This window comes from Crinia signifera, chromosome 1 (assembly GCF_055691185.1).
Source record: "Crinia signifera chromosome 1, ASM5569118v1, whole genome shotgun sequence".
NCBI lineage: Eukaryota > Metazoa > Chordata > Amphibia > Anura > Myobatrachidae > Crinia > Crinia signifera.
The window spans coordinates 469,816,031-469,838,489 of NC_139217.1; the positions used below are offsets into that span (position 1 = coordinate 469,816,031).

General features: G+C 46.8%; 1 protein-coding gene across 1 annotated transcript in view; it reads left to right on the forward strand.

The window, feature by feature from the left end:
• The window catches only part of CELF4 (CUGBP Elav-like family member 4), a 667,347-nt gene that overhangs the window by 612,218 nt on the left and 32,670 nt on the right, over window positions 1–22,459 (forward strand). The window contains exons 5-6 of the mRNA XM_083151898.1: window positions 6,373–6,501; window positions 17,245–17,324. Of these exons, the coding sequence (XP_083008024.1) occupies window positions 6,373–6,501; window positions 17,245–17,324 (209 nt within the window). The remainder of the gene's footprint in view (window positions 1–6,372; window positions 6,502–17,244; window positions 17,325–22,459) is intronic.

Consider the following 22,459-nt stretch of genomic DNA (forward strand, 5'->3'; position numbering starts at 1 on the left):
AAGTGAACCGCGGCCCCTCGCATCGCTCGCTTCGCTATGCTTCGGGCACGGTGCCTCGCTGCGCTCGGTAAACTATTTTATTCTCCCACCGCGCCCTAGTGGATGGTAGGGCATGAAATACCGCCTGTCGGCACATGTCGGGTAATAAACAGTGAAAAACCCCATGTCCACCTTGGGACCTGTCGACGGTAAGTCATGTTGACTGTTTCACCTGTATATTCTATGTGTCAGTATTTTGACCCTGTCTGGATTTTAAATGTCTGGATTTTGTCCATATTGGGATTTTGTCCTTGTCGGTATTATGACCAATTCGGGATTTTGATCCTGTCGGGATTTTGACCGTCGGGATTTTGACTGCATCCTGTCTAGATGGCTGTGGGCAGATCGGGGCCACTGCTGATATCAGCCTTCCTCCCGACGGCTGGGCACCACCTGCATTTTCAGAGGCACTCCCAAAATAATGGCGGCGCGCCACTCACAAATGGTGTCCACCTGTCAATCAAGTTACGAATGGCCAGTTATGCCGGCTTCGATCACATGGGCCATCCATGCGCAGGTGTTCAATAATTGGCAGGACTGCAAATGTGCTGCTTTGAGAATGGGCCTGAATTACCCCCAAAGTACTAACCAACCAGCTTCTAACTGTTATTTTTCAAACGCAGCCTGAAATTTACAGCTGCCGATTGGCTGGTACTTGTGCACTTTATCTCTCTCCAATGCTTAGCAAATAGAACCCATAGTCTCAAAATAGTAACAATGCATCAAAATAATAGGGTACATTCGCTAAATTACTAGACGCCACAAAAGTCGGAACTATTTCTACCTGTCCATCACAGCAGTGTTAGCAGATAAAACTAAGAACAGAACAGTTGTGCGTCATCGTTACAGTTGGGAATTCCGTTGTGTAACCGTCCCCAGTGCTGTATAATCATCCTGCAATTATTCAGGGTTATGTCCTGCGGAACAGACAGCACTGACAAGGGAGAGTAGGCGGATGAATCTCACCATGCGACCTTGTTACAGGAAGGCATGAATACGTGAAGAATTCAGCTTTTATCCCACAGTGTGCTAGTTACTGTAGTATGGCAGGACGGACATCTGCAGGCAGAGATCTACTTGTGTATACAGTCGGCACAATGTAGCCTGGCTGTACACAAATTCCGTCAGTCACTTAACTATCGTCAGATGGGACTTCTGCCTGAAATCCCCTGTTGCAGACTCAGAAACACACTCTTGCTGCCATTTCATGGACAGCTTGTGACAAACTGATTGTTCCTGGCATTATCTGTTACCATGGTACCTGAAGTCCTTCATTTCTTATCTTTTACTATGAAATTCTGTTACTCATACACTACTGTATCTGTCTAGTGTTAGTGTGTTGCTGAAGTTTCAACAGGAGATTTTAGGTATCATTCAAATATCAGGCGTTATTACTGAGAGTTGTAGGATTCAGCATAATGAGTTACAGTAGTCTTTGAGCAGTGATACCGCTTTGTATTATTACGATGATTTGAGTGTTGGACAGGGGAGGATACATTAGATAGAATGTATACCACTTTCAGCACGGGGCATAACATGAGATAGATGTGAGGGCTCTCAAAAACGTTTCATGTGTAAAGAACAATATAGAAATGTTTTACCAAGTTTTTTGAGAGATAAAGTGGGGGCGTTTCCCAAAGCAGCCAATCGGTCATTTTATTGGCTGCACTACTTACTGTAAAAGTTAGAAGCTGATTGCCAATCTCTCTACTATATCTCCCTACAATACTTTATCGCTCTCCACCTCTCCTCAATGGAGGTGATATACAGTAATGGCAATGTACTGTAGCATTTTTGGTGCTTTGATATATTTGCTGAAGTCTATTAAGAAAATTATAAATGTCCATTAGCTGTTCACTGGGGCAATATATAGGGCCTGAATCAGCTCTGCTAACACAACAAAAAGCACACATATGGGCGAAATCCTGCTGCGCTGCAGGTGGGGCAGAGGTTACAGGTGCAGAGAGAGTTAGATTTGTGTCAAACTGTAAAATTAAGCTAACATCTGCGGGCTACATGCAAAACAGGCTGTATTTACCCTGCACAGAAACACTATAAATGTATTTGCTCCTCTTGGTTTGTTGCAAACACAAAATAACTTGCTTTCCTGATTTTCTGAATCTGACCGATAGTTACCGGTCCTGTTATGGGCCCACACATCAGCAATCTATAATAAAAAATGATAATAATTCACCATTTTTTTTTATTCCCCCGAATTTACAATTCCTCAGTGCACCAATATACAATATGTCCATGTATTAACAAATATTCTTCAGTGATTTGCAGATTTTATTCACCCAAAGATCGGATCCGCAAACCATGAAAGTTCCCATTTAATATTAAAAGACTAGTAACATATTGCAAATACTGTAGTTCCCAGACACCGGGAATGTACAGCCGCGGTCGGACGCTGAAATCCCACCTGTTGGATAGCTGCATTTACACGTCCAATCACATTTTGGCATGTACCCCATACTGTAAATTGCAGATTTTTTACTACAATCATCTTAATATCAGGGGAATTGCCCCAATAAGGCGCAGATGCGTGAGTCCCATTAGACTTTATAACTTGGATTAACACATTTAAGGGGCCTACATACTTGACGATTTGATTAGCGTTCGAGTGATCGATTCCAGATTGTTTAGAACACCAGGCTAGACCGCTCAGCACACAGCGATGTGTCAGTGATGTGTCAGCGTCTGTGTTCTGCGCAGAAGTTCTCCAATCGCTGTTAAGTTTGATTATAATGGCAAAAAAAAAATATATATATATATATATATGTATCTCCAATCAGAGCAAGTAGAGAGCAGACGCGTCATATTAATGGGAGTCTTTAGACTTGAAGACCATGGGAAAATGAGCATACCCCTTCAAAATTAGACACCCATAGTAAATTCCTCCTTCTATTCTTCCCTCTCAAAAGAAAGAAATTGAATTTTTAGGCACAGTGAACAAGGGATTAACAATTGGCAGTTCTTCAGTGCTTTGTCTCCTTTTGGTGAATCCCATTTAATCACAGACTTTAATATTAAGTGAGGTCTGGCTACGCCGCCTGTCTATGCTCCGAGCTCGCATGATACAGACGGAGATGGGCGAGATAGAACTTACGTTGGAGCGATTGTGAAGAAGCATTTCAATTACCCTTTCTGAAGTCTTGAAAGAGGCGACTTTAATTTGATGTGAAAAGTCATTGAGGGCGCATGCGAGGAACCTTCGGCCCATTGTACAGGCGCCTGCTACTTGGCACCTTCTTTAATGTGAACCCCCCCCCCCAAACCTAAGACCTACAATTAGAAGCTTCTGGTTTGTTCCGGGTTCCTGTATTGTGTGTAATGACATGTTGCACGTTCCATAGATGGAGATCTATAGAGATTATCTTTGCATGAGTTGAGAGGAGAGAAAATCTATGAATTGTTCCGTATAAAGGTCTACGGCAGAAATTTTAGATTAAGACTTGAATTTTGTCCTTAAAAAAAGGGATTCTTTCGTTAATGGCTGTGACTCAGTGCCCTTGAGTCTATGTTTATTAGGGCAGAGGATAAGCCCCTACTTTTCACAGTAGGACATGTGGAGGTACCCTCGTAGTGAATGGAAGCATTAGGGGTGGTAGGCCATAATCCTGTAGGACTTCCCTTGGCTTTATTAAAACCACTTTATTTATTCAGTTACCCTGAACACAGTATCTGCAGAGCAAGTTGCTGAATTCATTTGTTCTGTTCTATCTTACAATGTTTAAAAAGTTAGCGGCATCTAAAACATCGCTGAGCTGATGCAAAAATGTAATAGACTGGATTCAACTTCTTACCGTCAGGAATGCAAGAAATACATGGGTACAGTATATGGCATATAGACATATAGGGCCCGATTCTGGTTCACTCGGAGTGAACTGAATTCGGCCCCTGCCCCGATGGTTGGGGTTTGCACAAGCATTTCTGCACAAGTGCAACCCCCAACTGTGATAGTCCTCAGCGATTACAATGTTGCCAGGCTGTTCGCAGTGGGGAGGGCGGGATGGGGGCGCACGGGGGTTGGGATCATTTGGTCTAGAGTATTATGGTCGACAGTCATTAGGTCGACCCCATTAGGTCGACATGGGTCTAGGTCGACATGGGAAAAGGTTGACATGGTTCTAGGTCGAAAGGTCATTAGTTCGACAGGTCATTAGTTTGACATTGTCTAGGTTGACAGTGAAAAGGTCGACATGGGGTTTTTCACAGTTTTTTACCTGAATGTCAAGACAGTGGACATGGACACAGTTTAAAGTGCACGGCATCCCCTTGCATCGCTCGCTGCACTTGGCACACTATTTTATTCTCTCACCACGCCCTAGTGGATGGTAGGGCATGAAATACCGCATGTCGGCTCAAAAAACAGTGAAAAACCCCATGTCGACCTTTTGATTGTCGACCTAGACATTGTCGAACTAATGACCTGTCGAACTTACAACCTGTAATTTACTCTTCCCTTCTATGATATCTGGATGGTAGGTCAACAGAGTAAAGGTCGACAGGCAAATGGTCGACGTATGGCAATGTTGACATGACATTTTTAGGATTTTTTTTTTCTTGGACTATGTCATCCTTTACAATCCACCTGGACTACAGTGGGGGTCCATGTCAACCGGTGTCGACAGTGAAACCAAAAACTGTGAAAAACTCACGTCAACCTATTCGCATGTCAACCTTTGTACTGTCGACCCTTCGTTTGCGTCAAATAATACTCAGATGAATTATTCTTAATATGCTTTATTACTTGTTCCCGGGACTTGTACATGGATATATGTCAGCTGGATGAACCTCATGTACCACAACCCTCAGATAATTAAAACAGTTCCAGAGATGTCATCCCGAGAACACTGTGAGATTAGGGACTTCCATGGAAGATTCCGGTGAGGTCTACCGGTGGGATTCCATTCCACGGTACCAGGCCCCTGGTTCCCGGAGATGAGCGAGGGGCCTGCAGCAACCTGCAGCTTGTGGGACTGATCCCACTCATCTGTTTACATGTATAAATTACTGATGACATTTTATAAACTCCGCAGAAGGAATCCGAGGGAATTTATCACCTGAACAAAGCGTCTATCATCTTGTCATTTCCATGCCTGCAATACATGACAGCTCCCTGCTCTGAGAAGAAGCAATTAATGATTTGTTTTAGCTAATTGCAAATTAGTTAATTATCTCCCTCATCTTCATAAAATTGCCTTTTGCTGCGCAGAGGTTGCGTTTCGCACAACGTGATGGGGTACAAGGATCAACAACAGTTTTGGCAAGTTGGACCCCCAAAGGCGCGCTGCGTGGCTAAGCCATGTCCCGATACTCGCGAGTGACGCCGCCATAACCTTGTTGTCTGTTTAATTAGTTTGACAGATTTTCTTTCCTGTTTAATGTGATTTACAATAGACAGAGATACAGTCACATCATCCGGCTCATCCGTCAGGGACTTGTTGACTTTATCTAGTTCTGTGCACACAGGGTGGAACGTAAAAGCCAAATCTTCCTTAAATGGACAAAACCGCTGCAGGTGGGGCAGATGTAACATGTGCTGAGAGTTAGAATTGGGTTGCAAATTTGAAATTGTACTGTAAAAATAAAGCAGTCTAACATCTGAGGGCTACATCCAAAAACAGCCAGTATTTACCCTGCACAGAAACAAAATAACTCACCTAAATCTAAAGGTACGGGCACACTGGGCCTGATTCAGATTGTGGAATTTAGGAGCCCAGCGATCAGTTACCCACCGCCCCCTGCCGCCCCACACACGCTACATATCGTTGACATATCTGCATCTAAATGTCGGTATTTTGACTATGTCACTCAATTGAACATGTCCTGATAATGAATGCCGGTATATGAACCATGTCGGCATTTTGACGGTCTGTCAATGGGTGTCGGCATGACGACTGTCGGTAAAATGTCCGTCAAGGAATTATACTGAACCCAAATAGAGCCCTTAGAATCATCCTGTCATATAAAATGCATTATAGCACCCACAGACAATAGGCCTGATTCAGGCGAGGCTGCAATTTTTACGGATGGGCAAAACCATGCAGCTCTGCAGGTGGGGCAGATGTAAAAGGTGCAGAGAGAGAGTTGGATTTAGGGGTGTTATTTTGTTTCTGCGCAGCGTAAATACTGGCTGCTTTATTCTTACACTGACATTTAGATTTTAGTTGGAACACCCCCCACCTAAATCTAACTCTCTCTGCACCTGTTACACGTGCCCCATCTGCAGTGCAGCATGGTTTTGTCCATCTGGAAAAATTGCACGTACAGTGACATTGCTGAATTGCCATTGTTAAATATGGTAAGCATCTCTTAATTTTGTTCCAGAAGACAGAAAACTCTTTGTGGGTATGCTGAATAAGCAGCAGTCAGAGGACGACGTGCGCCGACTATTCGAAGCCTTTGGGAACATTGAAGAATGTACGATCCTCCGAGGGCCTGACGGAAACAGCAAAGGTAGGCGCCATATGCAGTGCGATGATAGCGAGGAGGCCGGTGTTCTCTGACGTGACGTGACCATGGCTGCAGAATGCATGTGCTACATGCAGAATAATCCCCCCATGTATAATTCACACCTGTCTGTGATACAGAGAGGAGCCGGCAAGGTCCCAATACTCAGGAGAGGTATGTCACCCAGTTATGAGGCACTGAGTGCCTCATACCTCAGCAAACTCATGCTTGTAGTCAATTGAGGACTGATCATTAATAATTCACACGCTGTGGCTACTACTGTCCTATGCATATGCCAGGAATAGTTTCCAAACCTACTTTTAAATATTTTATATATATATATTAATTTTACCCACTAGTCTGTTATTGAACATGAACTGACAAGACATATCACGGGGTTATCTAATTTTGTGTAGATATTAATAATTTAATGGGTGTTGTGTCGCTTCACCACACCTCATCCACCTGAGGCCACGCCCCATCCACCCGAGGCCACACCCCTCCCACCATAGAATCCACCCCTTCTTTTGGCGAGGCATATCACACGCCCGGCACATGAAGAGTTGGGAGGTATGCTTTACCCACCAGCAGAATCACAGAGACCCCCTCTGTCATTTGCTAAAAGGGAAATACAGTATTAGGTAGGGACTGAGGTAGGGAGTGTATGGATCAGAGAGTTGACCGTTATTACAGTAGGTCGACAGTGTCTAGGTAAAACCCAAAAGGTTGACGCAGAGTGGTCGACACATGATAAGGAGGTGATGAGTTTTTATTTTTTTATTTTGTGTCAATTTGTAGATTTGAGCACACGGACCCCAATAATTGTACCAAGTCCCCTCACTTCATCCGCCATGCGTCAGGCTATAGTGCATGGTGACCAGTAGTGATCAGCCTGTTGTAACAGGTGCGAGAGAGTTAGATTTGTGTGAGTTACATTGTTTCTGTGCAGGGTAAATACTGACTGCTTATTCTTACACTGCAATATATATTTCAGTTTCAACGGGTTTGGATCGTATTGTCGACAGGTGGGAAGGTCGACAGGTGTCTAGGTCGACATGGGTGAAGGTCAACAGGGGCCAAGGTCAACAGGGGACAGGCTTGACATGGGTTTAGGTCGACAAGGGTTAGGTCTACAGGTTGGAAGGTCGACATGGTTTTTTTACTGTTTTTTTTACCCGAATGTCGACACAGTCGACATGGACACAGTTGGAAGTCACGCCCTAGTGGATGGTAGGGCATGAAATACCGCCTGTCGGCACATGTCGGCTCAAAAACAGTAAAAAAAAAAACATGTCGACCTGTCGGCCTAACCCATGTCGACATAATGATGCGTCGACCTAAACCCATGTAGACCTTGTCCTCTGTCGACCTTCAACCACGTCGACCTAGACACCTGTTGACCTTCCCACCTGTCGACCCAACGGTGTCAACCTAATGACTGTCGACCTAAATGCTGTCGACAATACGACTGTATCCCGTTTGAACACACCCCTCTCAAATCTAACTCTCTCTGCACCTGTTACATCTGCCCCACCTGTAGTGCAGCATGGATTTGTCCATCTGCAAATATTGCAGCCTCGCTAACGGGTCAGAATCCTATTGGTATTCTACCCTCGTACTCGCTGATGATTGCCGGATTTGACAGCGATTGGCCAGAAGAGGGTACATGATATCATAAGTGATGGCATCTGACTGGTTGTGAACTTCTCACAATGTCCAAATGAACAAGATTCCTCTGGACATATTAGTAAATGCATTACAGGAGCCCATCTGATATTATTATGAATATTGCTTATTTATAAGGCGCCAGAGCACTGTACAATGGGGAGATGAGTGTCTGTAAGTATGAATACATGAGACAGGACGGGCAAATCTAACCGGACATACTGGGAGCATTAAGCCAAAAAACAGACTGAGAGCCGGGGCCCAAACGCAACCAACAGCGCATAAGATTTAATACTAGGTGGCACAGAACAAGCGGGCGGAAGAGGATGGGGACATGTGGGTGGACAGGATGGGGGGAGGGCGGAGGGCCCTGCTATTGGGATCCAGCGAACAAGTTGGGAGCTCAGATTAAACGGATTATATCCAGGAGTTGAAAGAGAAAACAGACGCATATCCCCCTCGCTCTTCTCTTCCACTGAATTAATCACATTCTTAGATTTTCGGGGATTGTCAGATCCACATTATTACGTCTTCTGGTACTATGTGAATGCCGTAATCCAACCAGACTCCCCGGGATAAATCGCATCTAATGAGGCTTTGTGTACTCGTCTCCATAGGAGTCCTGACAAGTTTCTTCTTACAAACTTTATTCCGAAATTTGCTGGGCTGAATCATCGGTACATAACCATTAATTTGGTGCAAGACGGGAGGAAGGACGGCTGATGATTGTATACAGTACTGTACGTGCCTGGTTCAGCACTGAGCACATACTGTACTATTAATACCTTATATACTATTTTTCTTGTTTTTTATTTAGCCGACATGTGCCGACAGGCAGCATTTCATGTCCTACCTTCCACTAGGGCCTGGAGGGAGAATAGAATAGTGTGCCGGGCGTAGCGAGTATACTGATACGGTGTCCATGTCGTAAAAACTTATGTCGACCTTCCCATTGTTGACCGAATGCTTGTGTTGACCTTCTGACTCATGTGTCAACCTTTAGTGTTCAACCTAATATATGTCGACCTTTATACAGGCAACCCTATGACCCATACTTACCCCAGTTCTGGTATCTCAGACAATGTCTAGGTTGACAGTCAATTGGTCGACAAGGAAGGGTCGATGTTGGCAAAAAGGGTGACATGAACTAGGCTGACGGTGACGGTTGACATAAGAAAGACATTGCCATGCGAATGGTCAACACAGGTAAAGGGTGACCTGAATTTTGCACCTTTTTGGTGTCATTGTCGACACAAGTAGTCTAGCGTGTACCCCTGCATGGCTCGCTGCATGAGAATAAGGAGGGGACAGGGGGTGTCGGACAGATAATAGGGTATCTAAACGATATGTCGACAGTGTCTAGGCCGACAATACAACTGATGACACAAAGGGCCTGATTCAGACCTGCCGTGGGATGTATGAGAACACATCCCCCCATATGCAGCCAAAGGGGAGAGAAGTCATTCCATGGTCACCGACCACAAAACTATGGGGGAAATTTACTAAAGGAAATTTGGGTACCTATGTAGTATCTGGGCGTCCGATTTTGTGATTGTATGCCTTACCTTAAGGCATACAATCAGATGCGTTGCGATGCGATTCGATGCGATTTTGCATAGGATTCAATGTTAAGAAGGTCCTGTTCATTTCCCCACTATCCAAGTGGGCATAGAGTTGATTTTATATAGCGTGGCGAGCGCAGCGAGCCACCGAGCCCGAAGCGTGGCGAGCGAACGCATATTTCTTTAAAAGTATTCTGTGTCCCCTCGCGGGGCTCGATACGCTCGCCACGCTTCGGGCTCGGTGGCTCGCTGCGCTCGCCACAGGTTTATATCCAACTCCATGCCCACTTGGATAGTGGGGAAAGGAAAAGGACCCCTTTTTCCCATTGAATTCTATGTTAAAATGGACTCAGACCATTTTAACATTGAATCCTATGGAAAAATCTTGACCATCGCATCGCATACGATTTGGTCGCATGCGATGCGATGCGATCTGATCCGATTTCTAAATCGGACGCCCAGATACTACATAAGTACAGAGATTTGTAATAAATAGGTGTATTTGTATCCAGAAATACACTTATTTTTGACATTTACTATCCCGAAAATACGGCAATTCGTATTCGTATTGATGTGCTATCAATACGAATACGAATTGCCGTATTTTCGGGATAGTAAATGTCTCTCCCCTTTGGTAATAAAAGCCGCCCGTCCCGATCAGGCATCGCCCCGCCTTCATTCTCAGGGGAACGGCCATAATACCCTGGGGCATTCCCCTGCTGTCACCCCCTGTACACCCACAGCCCTCCCTTCTCCCGCTGAAACCATTCACTCCCGCGGTTTGTGCACTCAAATCAGAGGCGGGGATGAATTCGGACCCAAACAAACATGTCTGAATCGGCCCCAATATGTAGCGCGAGAGGCATCATGGCTGTCAGTGCTCAAACATTCGGGTTCAGTGTGATTTCCCGACATTCCAAATACTGGCGGTCAAAAAACAACGAGCGTTGGCAGACAGTCAAAATCCCGACATGTCGGAATAGACTCCACAAAAAGCAGGTACACTCTTTGACATATCGACATTTTAAATGTCTGCATATTGACCGTGTCAGCATTTTGACCATGTCAGCATAATGAAGTGTTACATCTGTCCTTATACTCCTGCCTGCTGCACAGGCCTCAGTGTTACATCTGTCCTTATACTCCTGCCTGCTGCACCGGCCTCAGTTTTACATCTGTCCTTATACCCCTGCCTGCTGCACCGACCTCAGTGTTACATCTGTCCTTATACTCCTGCCTGCTGCACCGGCCTCAGTGTTACATCTGTCCTTATACTCCTGCCTGCTGCACCGGCCTCAGTGTTACATCTGTCCTTAAACTCCGGCCTGCTGCACCGGCCTCAGTGTTACATCTGTCCTTATACTCCTGCCTGCTGCACCGGCCTCAGTGTTACATCTGTCCTTATACTCCTGCCTGCTGCACCGACCTCAGTGTTACATCTGTCCTTATACCCCTGCCTGCTGCACCGGCCTCAGTGTTACATCTGTCCTTATACTCCTGCCTGCTGCACCGACCTCAGTGTTACATCTGTCCTTATACTCCTGCCGGCTGCACAGGCCTCAGTGTTACATCTGTCCTTATACCCCTGCCTGCTGCACCGACCTCAGTGTTACATCTGTCCTTATACTCCTGCCTGCTGCACCGGCCTCAGTGTTACATCTGTCCTTATACTAGTGCCTGCTGCACCGGCCTCAGTGTTACATCTGTCCTTATACTCCTGCCTGCTGCACCGACCTCAGTGTTACATCTGTCCTTATACTCCTGCCTGCTGCACCGGCCTCAGTGTTACATCTGTCCTTATACTCCTGCCTCCTGCACAGGCCTCAGTGTAACATCTGTCCTTATACTCCTGCCTGCTGCACCGGCCTCAGTGTTACATCTGTCCTTATACTCCTGCCTGCTGCACAGGCCTCAGTGTTACATCTGTCCTTATACCCCTGCCTGCTGCACAGGCCTCAGTGTTACATCTGTCCTTATACTCCAGCCTCCTGCACCGGCCTCAGTGTTACATCTGTCCTTATACTCCTGCCTGCTGCACCGGCCTCAGTGTTACTGTACATCTGTCCTTATACTCCTGCCTGCTGCACCGGCCTCAGTGTTACATCTGTCCTTATACTCCTCCTGCCTGCTGCACCGGCCTCAGTGTTACATCTGTCCTTATACTCCTGCCTGCTGCACAGGCCTCAGTGTTACATCTGTCCTTATACTCCTGCCTGCTGCACAGGCCTCAGTGTTACATCTGTCCTTATACTCCTGCCTGCTGCACAGGCCTCAGTGTTACATCTGTCCTTATACTCCTGCCGGCTGCACCGGCCTCAGTGTTACATCTGTCCTTATACTCCTGCCTGCTACACCGGCCTCAGTGTTACATCTGTCCTTATACTCCGGCCTGCTGCACCGGCCTCAGTGTTACATCTGTCCTTATACTCCTGCCTGCTGCACCGACCTCAGTGTTACATCTGTCCTTATACCCCTGCCTGCTGCACCGACCTCAGTGTTACATCTGTCCTTATACTCCTGCCTGCTGCACCGACCTCAGTGTTACATCTGTCCTTATACCCCTGCCTGCTGCACCGGCCTCAGTGTTACATCTGTCCTTATACCCCTGCCTACTGCACAGGCCTCAGTGTTACATCTGTCCTTATACCCCTGCCTGCTGCACCGGCCTCAGTGTTACATCTGTCCTTATACCCCTGCCTGCTGCACCGGCCTCAGTGTTACATCTGTCCTTATACTCCTGCCTGCTGCACCGGCCTCAGTGTTACATCTGTCCTTATACTCCTGCCTGCTGCACCGGCCTCAGTGTTACATCTGTCCTTATACTCCTGCCTGCTGCACCGGCCTCAGTGTTACATCTGTCCTTATACTCCGGCCTGCTGCACCGGCCTCAGTGTTACATCTGTCCTTATACTCCTGCCTGCTGCACCGGCCTCAGTGTTACATCTGTCCTTATACTCCTGCCTGCTGCACCGACCTCAGTGTTACATCTGTCCTTATACCCCTGCCTGCTGCACCGACCTCAGTGTTACATCTGTCCTTATACCCCTGCCTGCTGCACAGGCCTCAGTGTTACATCTGTCCTTATACTCCAGCCTCCTGCACCGGCCTCAGTGTTACATCTGTCCTTATACCCCTGCCTGCTGCACCGGCCTCAGTGTTACTGTACATCTGTCCTTATACTCCTGCCTGCTGCACCGGCCTCAGTGTTACATCTGTCCTTATACTCCTGCCTGCTGCACCGGCCTCAGTGTTACATCTGTCCTTATACTCCTGCCTGCTGCACAGGCCTCAGTGTTACATCTGTCCTTATACTCCTGCCTGCTGCACAGGCCTCAGTGTTACATCTGTCCTTATACTCCTGCCTGCTGCACAGGCCTCAGTGTTACATCTGTCCTTATACTCCTGCCTGCTGCACCGGCCTCAGTGTTACATCTGTCCTTATACTCCTGCCGGATGCACCGGCCTCAGTGTTACATCTGTCCTTATACTCCTGCCTGCTACACCGGCCTCAGTGTTACATCTGTCCTTATACTCCGGCCTGCTGCACCGGCCTCAGTGTTACATCTGTCCTTATACTCCTGCCTGCTGCACCGACCTCAGTGTTACATCTGTCCTTATACCCCTGCCTGCTGCACCGACCTCAGTGTTACATCTGTCCTTATACTCCTGCCTGCTGCACCCGCCTCAGTGTTACATCTGTCCTTATACTCCTGCCTGCTGCACAGTCCTCAGTGTTACATCTGTCCTTATACCCCTGCCTGCTGCACCGGCCTCAGTGTTACATCTGTCCTTATACTCCTGCCTGCTGCACCGGCCTCAGTGTTACATCTGTCCTTATACTCCTGCCTGCTGCACCGGCCTCAGTGTTACATCTGTCCTTATACTCCTGCCTGCTGCACAGGCCTCAGTGTTACTGTACATCTGTCCTTATACCCCTGCCTGCTGCATTGGCCTCAGTGTTACATCTGTCCTTATACTCCTGCCTGCTGCACCGGCCTCAGTGTTACATCTGTCCTTATACTCCTGCCTGCTGCACAGGCCTCAGTGTTACATCTGTCCTTATACCCCTGCCTGCTGCACCGGCCTCAGTGTTACAGCTGTCCTTATACTCCTGCCTGCTGCACCGGCCTCAGTGTTACATCTGTCCTTATACTCCTGCCTGCTGCACCGGCCTCAGTGTTACATCTGTCCTTATACTCCTGCCTGCTGCACAGGCCTCAGTGTTACATCTGTCCTTATACTCCTGCCTGCTGAACAGGCCTCAGTGTTACATCTGTCCTTATACTAGTGCCTGCTGCACAGGCCTCAGTGTTACATCTGTCCTTATACTAGTGCCTGCTGCACAGGCCTCAGTGTTACATCTGTCCTTATACTCCTGCCTGCTGCACCGGCCTCAGTGTTACATCTGTCCTTATACTCCTGCCTGCTGCACAGGCCTCAGTGTTACATCTGTCCTTATACCCCTGCCTGCTGCACCGGCCTCAGTGTTACATCTGTCCTTATACTCCTGCCTGCTGCACAGGCCTCAGTGTTACATCTGTCCTTATACCCCTGCCTGCTGCACCGACCTCAGTGTTACATCTGTCCTTATACCCCTGCCTGCTGCACCGGCCTCAGTGTTACATCTGTCCTTATACTCCTGCCTGCTGCACCGGCCTCAGTGTTACATCTGTCCTTATACCCCTGCCTGCTGCACCGGCCTCAGTGTTACATCTGTCCTTATACTCCTGCCTGCTGCACCGGCCTCAGTGTTACATCTGTCCTTATACTCCTGCCTGCTGCACCGGCCTCAGTGTTACATCTGTCCTTATACTCCTGCCTGCTGCACCGGCCTCAGTGTTACATCTGTCCTTATACTCCTGCCTGCTGCACCGGCCTCAGTGTTACATCTGTCCTTATACTCCTGCTTGCTGCACCGGCCTCAGTGTTACATCTGTCCTTATACTCCTGCTTGCTGCACCGGCCTCAGTGTTACATCTGTCCTTATACTCCTGCTTGCTGCACCGGCCTCAGTGTTACATCTGTCCTTATACTCCTGCTTGCTGCACCGGCCTCAGTGTTACATCTGTCCTTATACTCCTGCCTGCTGCACCGGCCTCAGTGTTACATCTGTCCTTATACTAGTGCCTGCTGCACCGGCCTCAGTGTTACATCTGTCCTTATACTCCTGCTTGCTGCACCGGCCTCAGTGTTACATCTGTCCTTATACTCCTGCTTGCTGCACCGGCCTCAGTGTTACATCTGTCCTTATACTCCTGCTTGCTGCACCGGCCTCAGTGTTACATCTGTCCGTATACCCCTGCCTGCTGCACCGACCTCAGTGTTACATCTGTCCTTATACTCCTGCCTGCTGCACTGGCCTCAGTGTTACATCTGTCCTTATACCCCTGCCTGCTGCACCGGCCTCAGTGTTACATCTGTCCTTATACTCCTGCCTGCTGCACCGGCCTCAGTGTTACATATGTCCTTATACTAGTGCCTGCTGCACCGGCCTCAGTGTTACATCTGTCCTTATACTCCTGCTTGCTGCACCGGCCTCAGTGTTACATCTGTCCGTATACCCCTGCCTGCTGCACCGACCTCAGTGTTACATCTGTCCTTATACTCCTGCCTGCTGCACTGGCCTCAGTGTTACATCTGTCCTTATACCCCTGCCTGCTGCACCGGCCTCAGTGTTACATCTGTCCTTATACTCCTGCCTGCTGCACCGGCCTCAGTGTTACATATGTCCTTATACTAGTGCCTGCTGCACCGGCCTCAGTGTTACATCTGTCCTTATACTCCTGCTTGCTGCACCGGCCTCAGTGTTACATCTGTCCGTATACCCCTGCCTGCTGCACCGACCTCAGTGTTACATCTGTCCTTATACTCCTGCCTGCTGCACTGGCCTCAGTGTTACATCTGTCCTTATACCCCTGCCTGCTGCACCGGCCTCAGTGTTACATCTGTCCTTATACTCCTGCCTGCTGCACCGGCCTCAGTGTTACATATGTCCTTATACTAGTGCCTGCTGCACCGGCCTCAGTGTTACATATGTCCTTATACTCCTGCCGGCTGCATCGGCCTCAGTGTTACATCTGTCCTTATACCACAAGTGTGCATAATAACTGTTCATTATTGGGGCATCACTGAACCGATAACATAGAGTCTTTACTTCCATCCGCTTTAGTTATACCCCCAGGAGACCCTGTTGTGACTGTTATACATGATACAGCCTGGTCTGGTTACTGCCCATGTTTCTTAGCAGGAAACTTGGTTAGAATAAGTCCACTGATACACTTCATATTTATTGATGTGTGTGTGTGTGTGTGTGTGTGTGTGTGTGTGTGTGTGTATATATAATGTGACAAGGAATCACATACACTGGGACAAGATGAAGTGTTAGTGTTTATTTTTGGAGCTGGATCTTCCACATTACTGTCATGTGAAAAGGTGCTCTCCCTGCCACAATATATACAGTATGGGTGTGTGTTTGTGTATGACAATGGCTGGTCATCAGGGACAGACTCACGACTCTGCAGCTGCAACCATCACAACCGATAGTCATGATTGGAATTTTGATGTTGTGACTTTGGATGCAGCCTACAGGCAGGAGGCATCTTCTTCAGGTGCCTCCTGTGGGCATTGGCATATCTTTTCCCCTAAAGACACAGCAGCAACTGAACTACAGTATACATAGAACAATGACATCACTAATGAAACAAGGCGCATCCACTACAGCCAGTCAGCGCACATACATTGCAATTTTTGCTGATAGAAGCAAAATTGAACAATTAAATATAAATGACCACATGTGGTCCCCAAACATTTCCAATCCGGTGTATCATTTGTAGGCGTTAATTGCACATAAATGTATTGTTATATGCTCATTTCTGACGTAATAACGGTGGGAACAGGGGGGTACGGACATTAGAACCGCCAGATAGGCAGCTTATAATGTAATATAGTTTAATGGCTGCCCTTCCTGTTCTGCGGTTATTGATTAGTCAATGAGTAGTCATGCTGACTGGTATTTCCTCTAAACAAACATTTCACAGCCTCTTCTTAATCATTTTAATTACTTGGACTGTAGTTTCCTAGACATATATTTACTGATTCTTAGAAAGGTCACGGTGTCTGCTGATCAATACATTTTAATTGCTATATCCATATCGTTTTCTCTACATCACTGCATGCAAATGAGAAACCATAGCGATTCGATGGAAGTACATAAATATTAATTATAAAGATGTAACTACACAATCTTCTAAACCAAGACGGATCACCCACATCCCATGCAGATGAGAGTTGTAGTTGGAGGATACGATGGGGAAATCTGATGTAAATGCCAGGGTGTGATTTATAAATGTGAGAAAAAATCGTTATCCGAGAGGAATGCGTTGAAAACCTTTTCTTCAGTGTCATTGAATAAGCTCCTCATTCAGCGCTTGCTTTGTATATTGTGAAATGTGTCACTTTCATCTTTGGACACTTGATAAATAGAAACATATAGAATTGTTCAACTCTTGTGTCTGTTTTGCAGGATGTGCGTTTGTGAAGTATTCATCACACGCAGAAGCACAGGCAGCCATTAACGCCCTTCATGGAAGTCAGACGATGCCGGTAAGTACCCACCTATATAGCAGTGATAGACAATAGAAGTTCGCCACTAGTGTGTGGGATGCCTCCTATCCTGTGTCCCGTTCTATTGAAGTATTGTAAGTAGATCAATGAGGTTCTTATTCATGGTGACAAGAAAGAAACTTTGTATCTAATTTCCGTCTGTGTTGGGGAAGCTGAAGTGTCACTGACTAAAGGGTCTGATTAGTACATAGGCTTAGACCAGGGCTGGGCAACACCGGCCCTCCAGATGTTGATGAACTACACATCCCAGCATGCCTTGCATCAGTTTCAGCATGGCCACATAGCAAAACTAATGTAAAGCATCCTGTGATGTGTAGTTCATTAACATCTGGAGGGCCGGTGTTGCCCAGCCCTGGCTTAGACACTGGTTTATTGCAGGTGCTCCACACTTGTGCAAGTAATGTTCAATGTCCCATGTATTCCAGCTAAAACGTGATCATCGTATACTTTCCCTACTTTCCCTAATAAGCACATTATATGTAATTAAGCACGAGCTATAAGTGAGAGGATCCACTAATGTGTTTGTGGGGACAGTGTCAGCTACTGGGTAATACATATTTCCAAAGAGATACATATAACTGTGCACTGTCCGTGGTGCTGTAACTGATCTATGCTGTGCACTGTCCATGGTGCTGTAACTGCTCTATGCTGTGCACTGTCCGTGGTGCTGTAACTGCGCTATGCTGTGCACTGTCCGTGGTGCTGTAACTGCTCTATGCTGTGCACTGTCCATGGTGCTGTAACCGATCTATGCTGTGCACTGTCCATGGTGCTGTAACTGCGCTATGCTGTGCGCTGTCCATGGTGCTGTAACTGCTCTATGCTGTGCACTGTCCGTGGTGCTGTAACTGCGCTATGCTGTGCACTGTCCGTGGTGCTGTAACTGCTCTATGCTGTGCACTGTCCGTGGTGCTGTAACTGCGCTATGCTGTGCGCTGTCCATGGTGCTGTAACTGCTCTATGCTGTGCACTGTCCATGGTGCTGTAACCGATCTATGCTGTGCACTGTCCGTGGTGCTGTAACTGCTCTATGCTGTGCACTGTCCATGGTGCTGTAACTGCTCTATGCTGTGCACTGTCCGTGGTGCAGTAACTGCTCTATGCTGTGCACTGTCCGTGGTGCTGTAACTGCTCTATGCTGTGCACTGTCCGTGGTGCCGTAACTGCTCTATGCTGTGCACTGTCCGTGGTGCTGTAACTGCTCTATGCTGTGCGCTGTCCATGGTGCTGTAACTGATCTATGCTGTGCGCTGTCCATGGTGCTGTACCTGCTCTATGCTGTGCGCTGTCCATGGTGCTGTAACTGCTCTATGCTGTGCGCTATCCATGGTGCTGTAACTGTCCTATGCTGTGCGCTGTCCATGGTGCTGTAACTGCTCTATGCTGTGCGCTGTCCATGGTGCTGTAACTGCTCTATGCTGTGCACTGTCCATGGTGCTGTAACTGCTCTATGCTGTGCACTGTCCGTGGTGCTGTAACTGCGCTATGCTGTGCACTGTCCGTGGTGCTGTAACTGCTCTATGCTGTGCACTGTCCGTGGTGCTGTAACTGCTCTATGCTGTGCGCTATCCATGGTGCTGTAACTGTCCTATGCTGTGCGCTGTCCATGGTGCTGTAACTGCTCTATGCTGTGCGCTGTCCATGGTGCTGTAACTGCTCTATGCTGTGCACTGTCCATGGTGCTGTAACTGATCTATGCTGTGCGCTGTCCGTGGTGCTGTAACTGCTCTATGCTGTGCGCTGTCCATGGTGCTGTAACCGATCTATGCTGTGCACTGTCCGTGGTGCTGTAACTGCTCTATGCTGTGCACTGTCCATGGTGCTGTAACCGCTCTATGCTGTGCACTGTCCATGGTGCTGTAACTGCTCTATGCTGTGCGCTGTCCATGGTGCTGTAACCGATCTATGCTGTGCACTGTCCATGGTGCTGTAACTGCTCTATGTTGTGCACTGTCCATGGTGCTGTAACTGTCCTATGCTGTGCGCTATCCATAGTGCTGTAATTACACTCTGCACATCCCAAGTAAATAGCACTGCCCTATATATAATGTATGTACTGTACCTGTCATAGTGTTTTCTATACTACACACAGTACTGTTACTGTCCATTGTGCTGCTCCTGCTCTATACGCAGGCATTATGGAGAAGAACTGCTGTACCAATGGTAAAACATAGATTAAATTACTTTCATCTCACATTGTAGGTTAAATATAAGTATTGTAGAATTTAATTTTATGCAGATGACTTTTGGCAAGTGACTGGCATACAGCTGTCACACGATGCTCACCAATAATTACATATACGTACAACAGCCATATGTTAGGTATTAATAGTTGTTGTGACAATAGACATGTTTCACTAATAATTTATTGTATTAATCTATTGTATTAGTCTGCACTTTGAATAATAAGAGCCACATTGTTTTAAATAGTATCATATTATTGCTGTTATGATAGTTGACTACAATTAGCTTCTGTATCTTGATATTGTATCAGATGTCTGCCCTGTAGTAAGTGTCATTTGTACATCTACTGCTGCTCCCACACAGATTCCTTGTGGCATGGTGTATTGTCATGGCAATCAGCACTATGATATCGGAGGTGCTTATTCACACGAGACACAATTCAGTATCCATCCGTGTGTGGTGGAATCTCTCATCAAATCTATTTTACAGAGATATCCCTATATTTTATCTGCACTTAATTCTTGTGGCAATGCAAATATCTACAGTATATAAGGTTCCGGAAGATAGAGATAAGGCCACAGTACTGTCCTTACAGGGTCCTAGTGCTGTCTACATTAATCCAGGTAGCCAACCCTATTTTAGTTAATAAGCCATACATGATAAGGAAATAAAAGTCTATTTAGACTTCACCAGGTGGCGTTACGGTGCTCGCTAAGCGGCAAACGGCCGCTGCTTAGTGATCACACCTGAATTAGGCCCATTTTCCAATGTGTAACCTACTTTTTCTTTTGTTTATTGTTTTACACTATAGTTTGTAAGCTTGCGTGCAGGGCCCTCCTACCTTTTTGACTGTCTGTAACTACCCAGTTCGCTTCTAGTTAAGAGAACTGTTAATATATAAATAAATACAGTATATAAGTTTTAGGTAAAAGTTTCCCCGCTTAATTTTAGGTGAAGTTATTTCAGGAGCGCCCCTCAATATTCCTGTCAGGTCTCAGGCTCCTATATCTCGGAGTCTGTCAGGATTATTGCTGCTCTGCGCTCTGTCTCTCACACGACATATGTTCCTTCATAGTTTTTAAAAGGCAACTAACTTTAATGAGAGTTATTTCATCCCCCTGGCTGGATAAATGCCACTGTCTCATTTGCAGATTACAGCCGCGCAGCGCCTCGATTTCTGTTGTTTTAGAAGCACCTTTTATGCCGTTCATTACTACATCCACTCAGAAGATACTTTTATTCTTTATACAGAAAACTCTACATTATAAAACCCGAGAATAAAAAATATATATTTTCTGTCTATGGAATAAACTGCGACAGCCCTTTAATTGGATATTCCGACAAATGCTGCACATACTGTATGATAGAATGATAGACACTGTGTAAGGAATTCTGGAGAATAATGCAGATACAGGTTATAGTACTGTATATTACATTTCTAAATGGGATATGGCCTTTAGGATGGGTATCAGCCAACCATGGGCGTAATATTTATTTATTAACAGCTTCTTATATTGCGCAACAAATTCTGCTGCACAATAGCAGTACCGTATGTTAGCTGTGTGTAAGGCCAGGTAGTCAGATGTGTGTAAGACCAGGTAGTGCAGCTGTGTGTAAGACCAGGTAGTGCAACTGTGTGTAAGACCAGGTAGTGCAGCTGAGTGTAAGACCAGTTAGTTAGATGTGTGTATTGGCCAGGTAGAGCAGCTGGGTGTAAGACCAGTTAGTCAGATGTGTGTAAGACCAGGTAGTGCAGCTATGTGTAAGACCAGGTAGTCAGATGTGTGTAAGACCAGTTAGTCAGATGTGTGTAAGACCAGGTAGTCAGATGTGTGTAAGACCAGGTAGTGCAGCCGGGTGTAAAACCTTTGCCATAGTAAGCAGCAGGAGTCAAAATCCTATCTTCCCCTTGTCCTAGAGAATGGGTCTAGTTATTTATATAGCGCACATATATTCCGCAGCGCTTTACACAGAATATTTGCCCATTAACATCAGTCCCTGCCCCTGTGGAGCTTACACCCTATATTCTCTACTACAGACAGTATACACACACACACACGTTACTTTTTATTGCCAATAAACCTACCAGTAGATTTTTGGAGTGCGGGAGGAAACCGGAGTACCTGGAGGAAACCCACGCAAGTACAGGGAGAATATACAAACTCCACACAGAGCCATGGTGGGAATGGAACCCATGACCTCAGTGCTGTGAGGCAGCAATGCTAACCATTACACCATCCGTACTGCCCCGTATATATATAACACATGGTGGGGATAGAACCCATGACCTCAGTGCTGTGAGGCAGTAATGCTAACCATTACACCATCCGTACTGCCCCGTATATATATAACACATGGTGGGGATAGAACCCATGACCTCAGTGCTGTGAGGCAGTAATGCTAAGCCATTACACTGTCCGTACTGCCCCGTGTATATAACACATGGTGGGGATAGAACCCATGACCTCAGTGCTGTGAGGCAGTAATGCTAACCATTACACCATCCGTACTGCCCCGTATATATAACACATGGTGGGGATAGAACCCATGACCTCAGTGCTGTGTGGCAGTAATGTAACCATTACACCATCCGTACTGCCCCGTATATATAACACATGGTGGGGGATAGAACCCATGACCTCAGCGCTGTGAGGCAGTAATGCTAACCATTACACCATCCGTACTGCCCCGTATATATAACACATGGTAGGGCAGTGGCGTAACAATAGCAGTGCAGCCCCCGCCACCGCGCGGGGGGGGGGGGCGCTGTGCATATGGGGGCGCCGGGGGCTGCGGTGCTATAGTTACACCTCCCCCCAATCCCCCGCAGGCTTACCTATTTCGCTGGTCCCCGTGGCTCCGTTCTTCTGCTGAGGACCACCACAAAATGGCCGCCCCCATACAGCAGACAGAAACTGTCTGCTGTATGA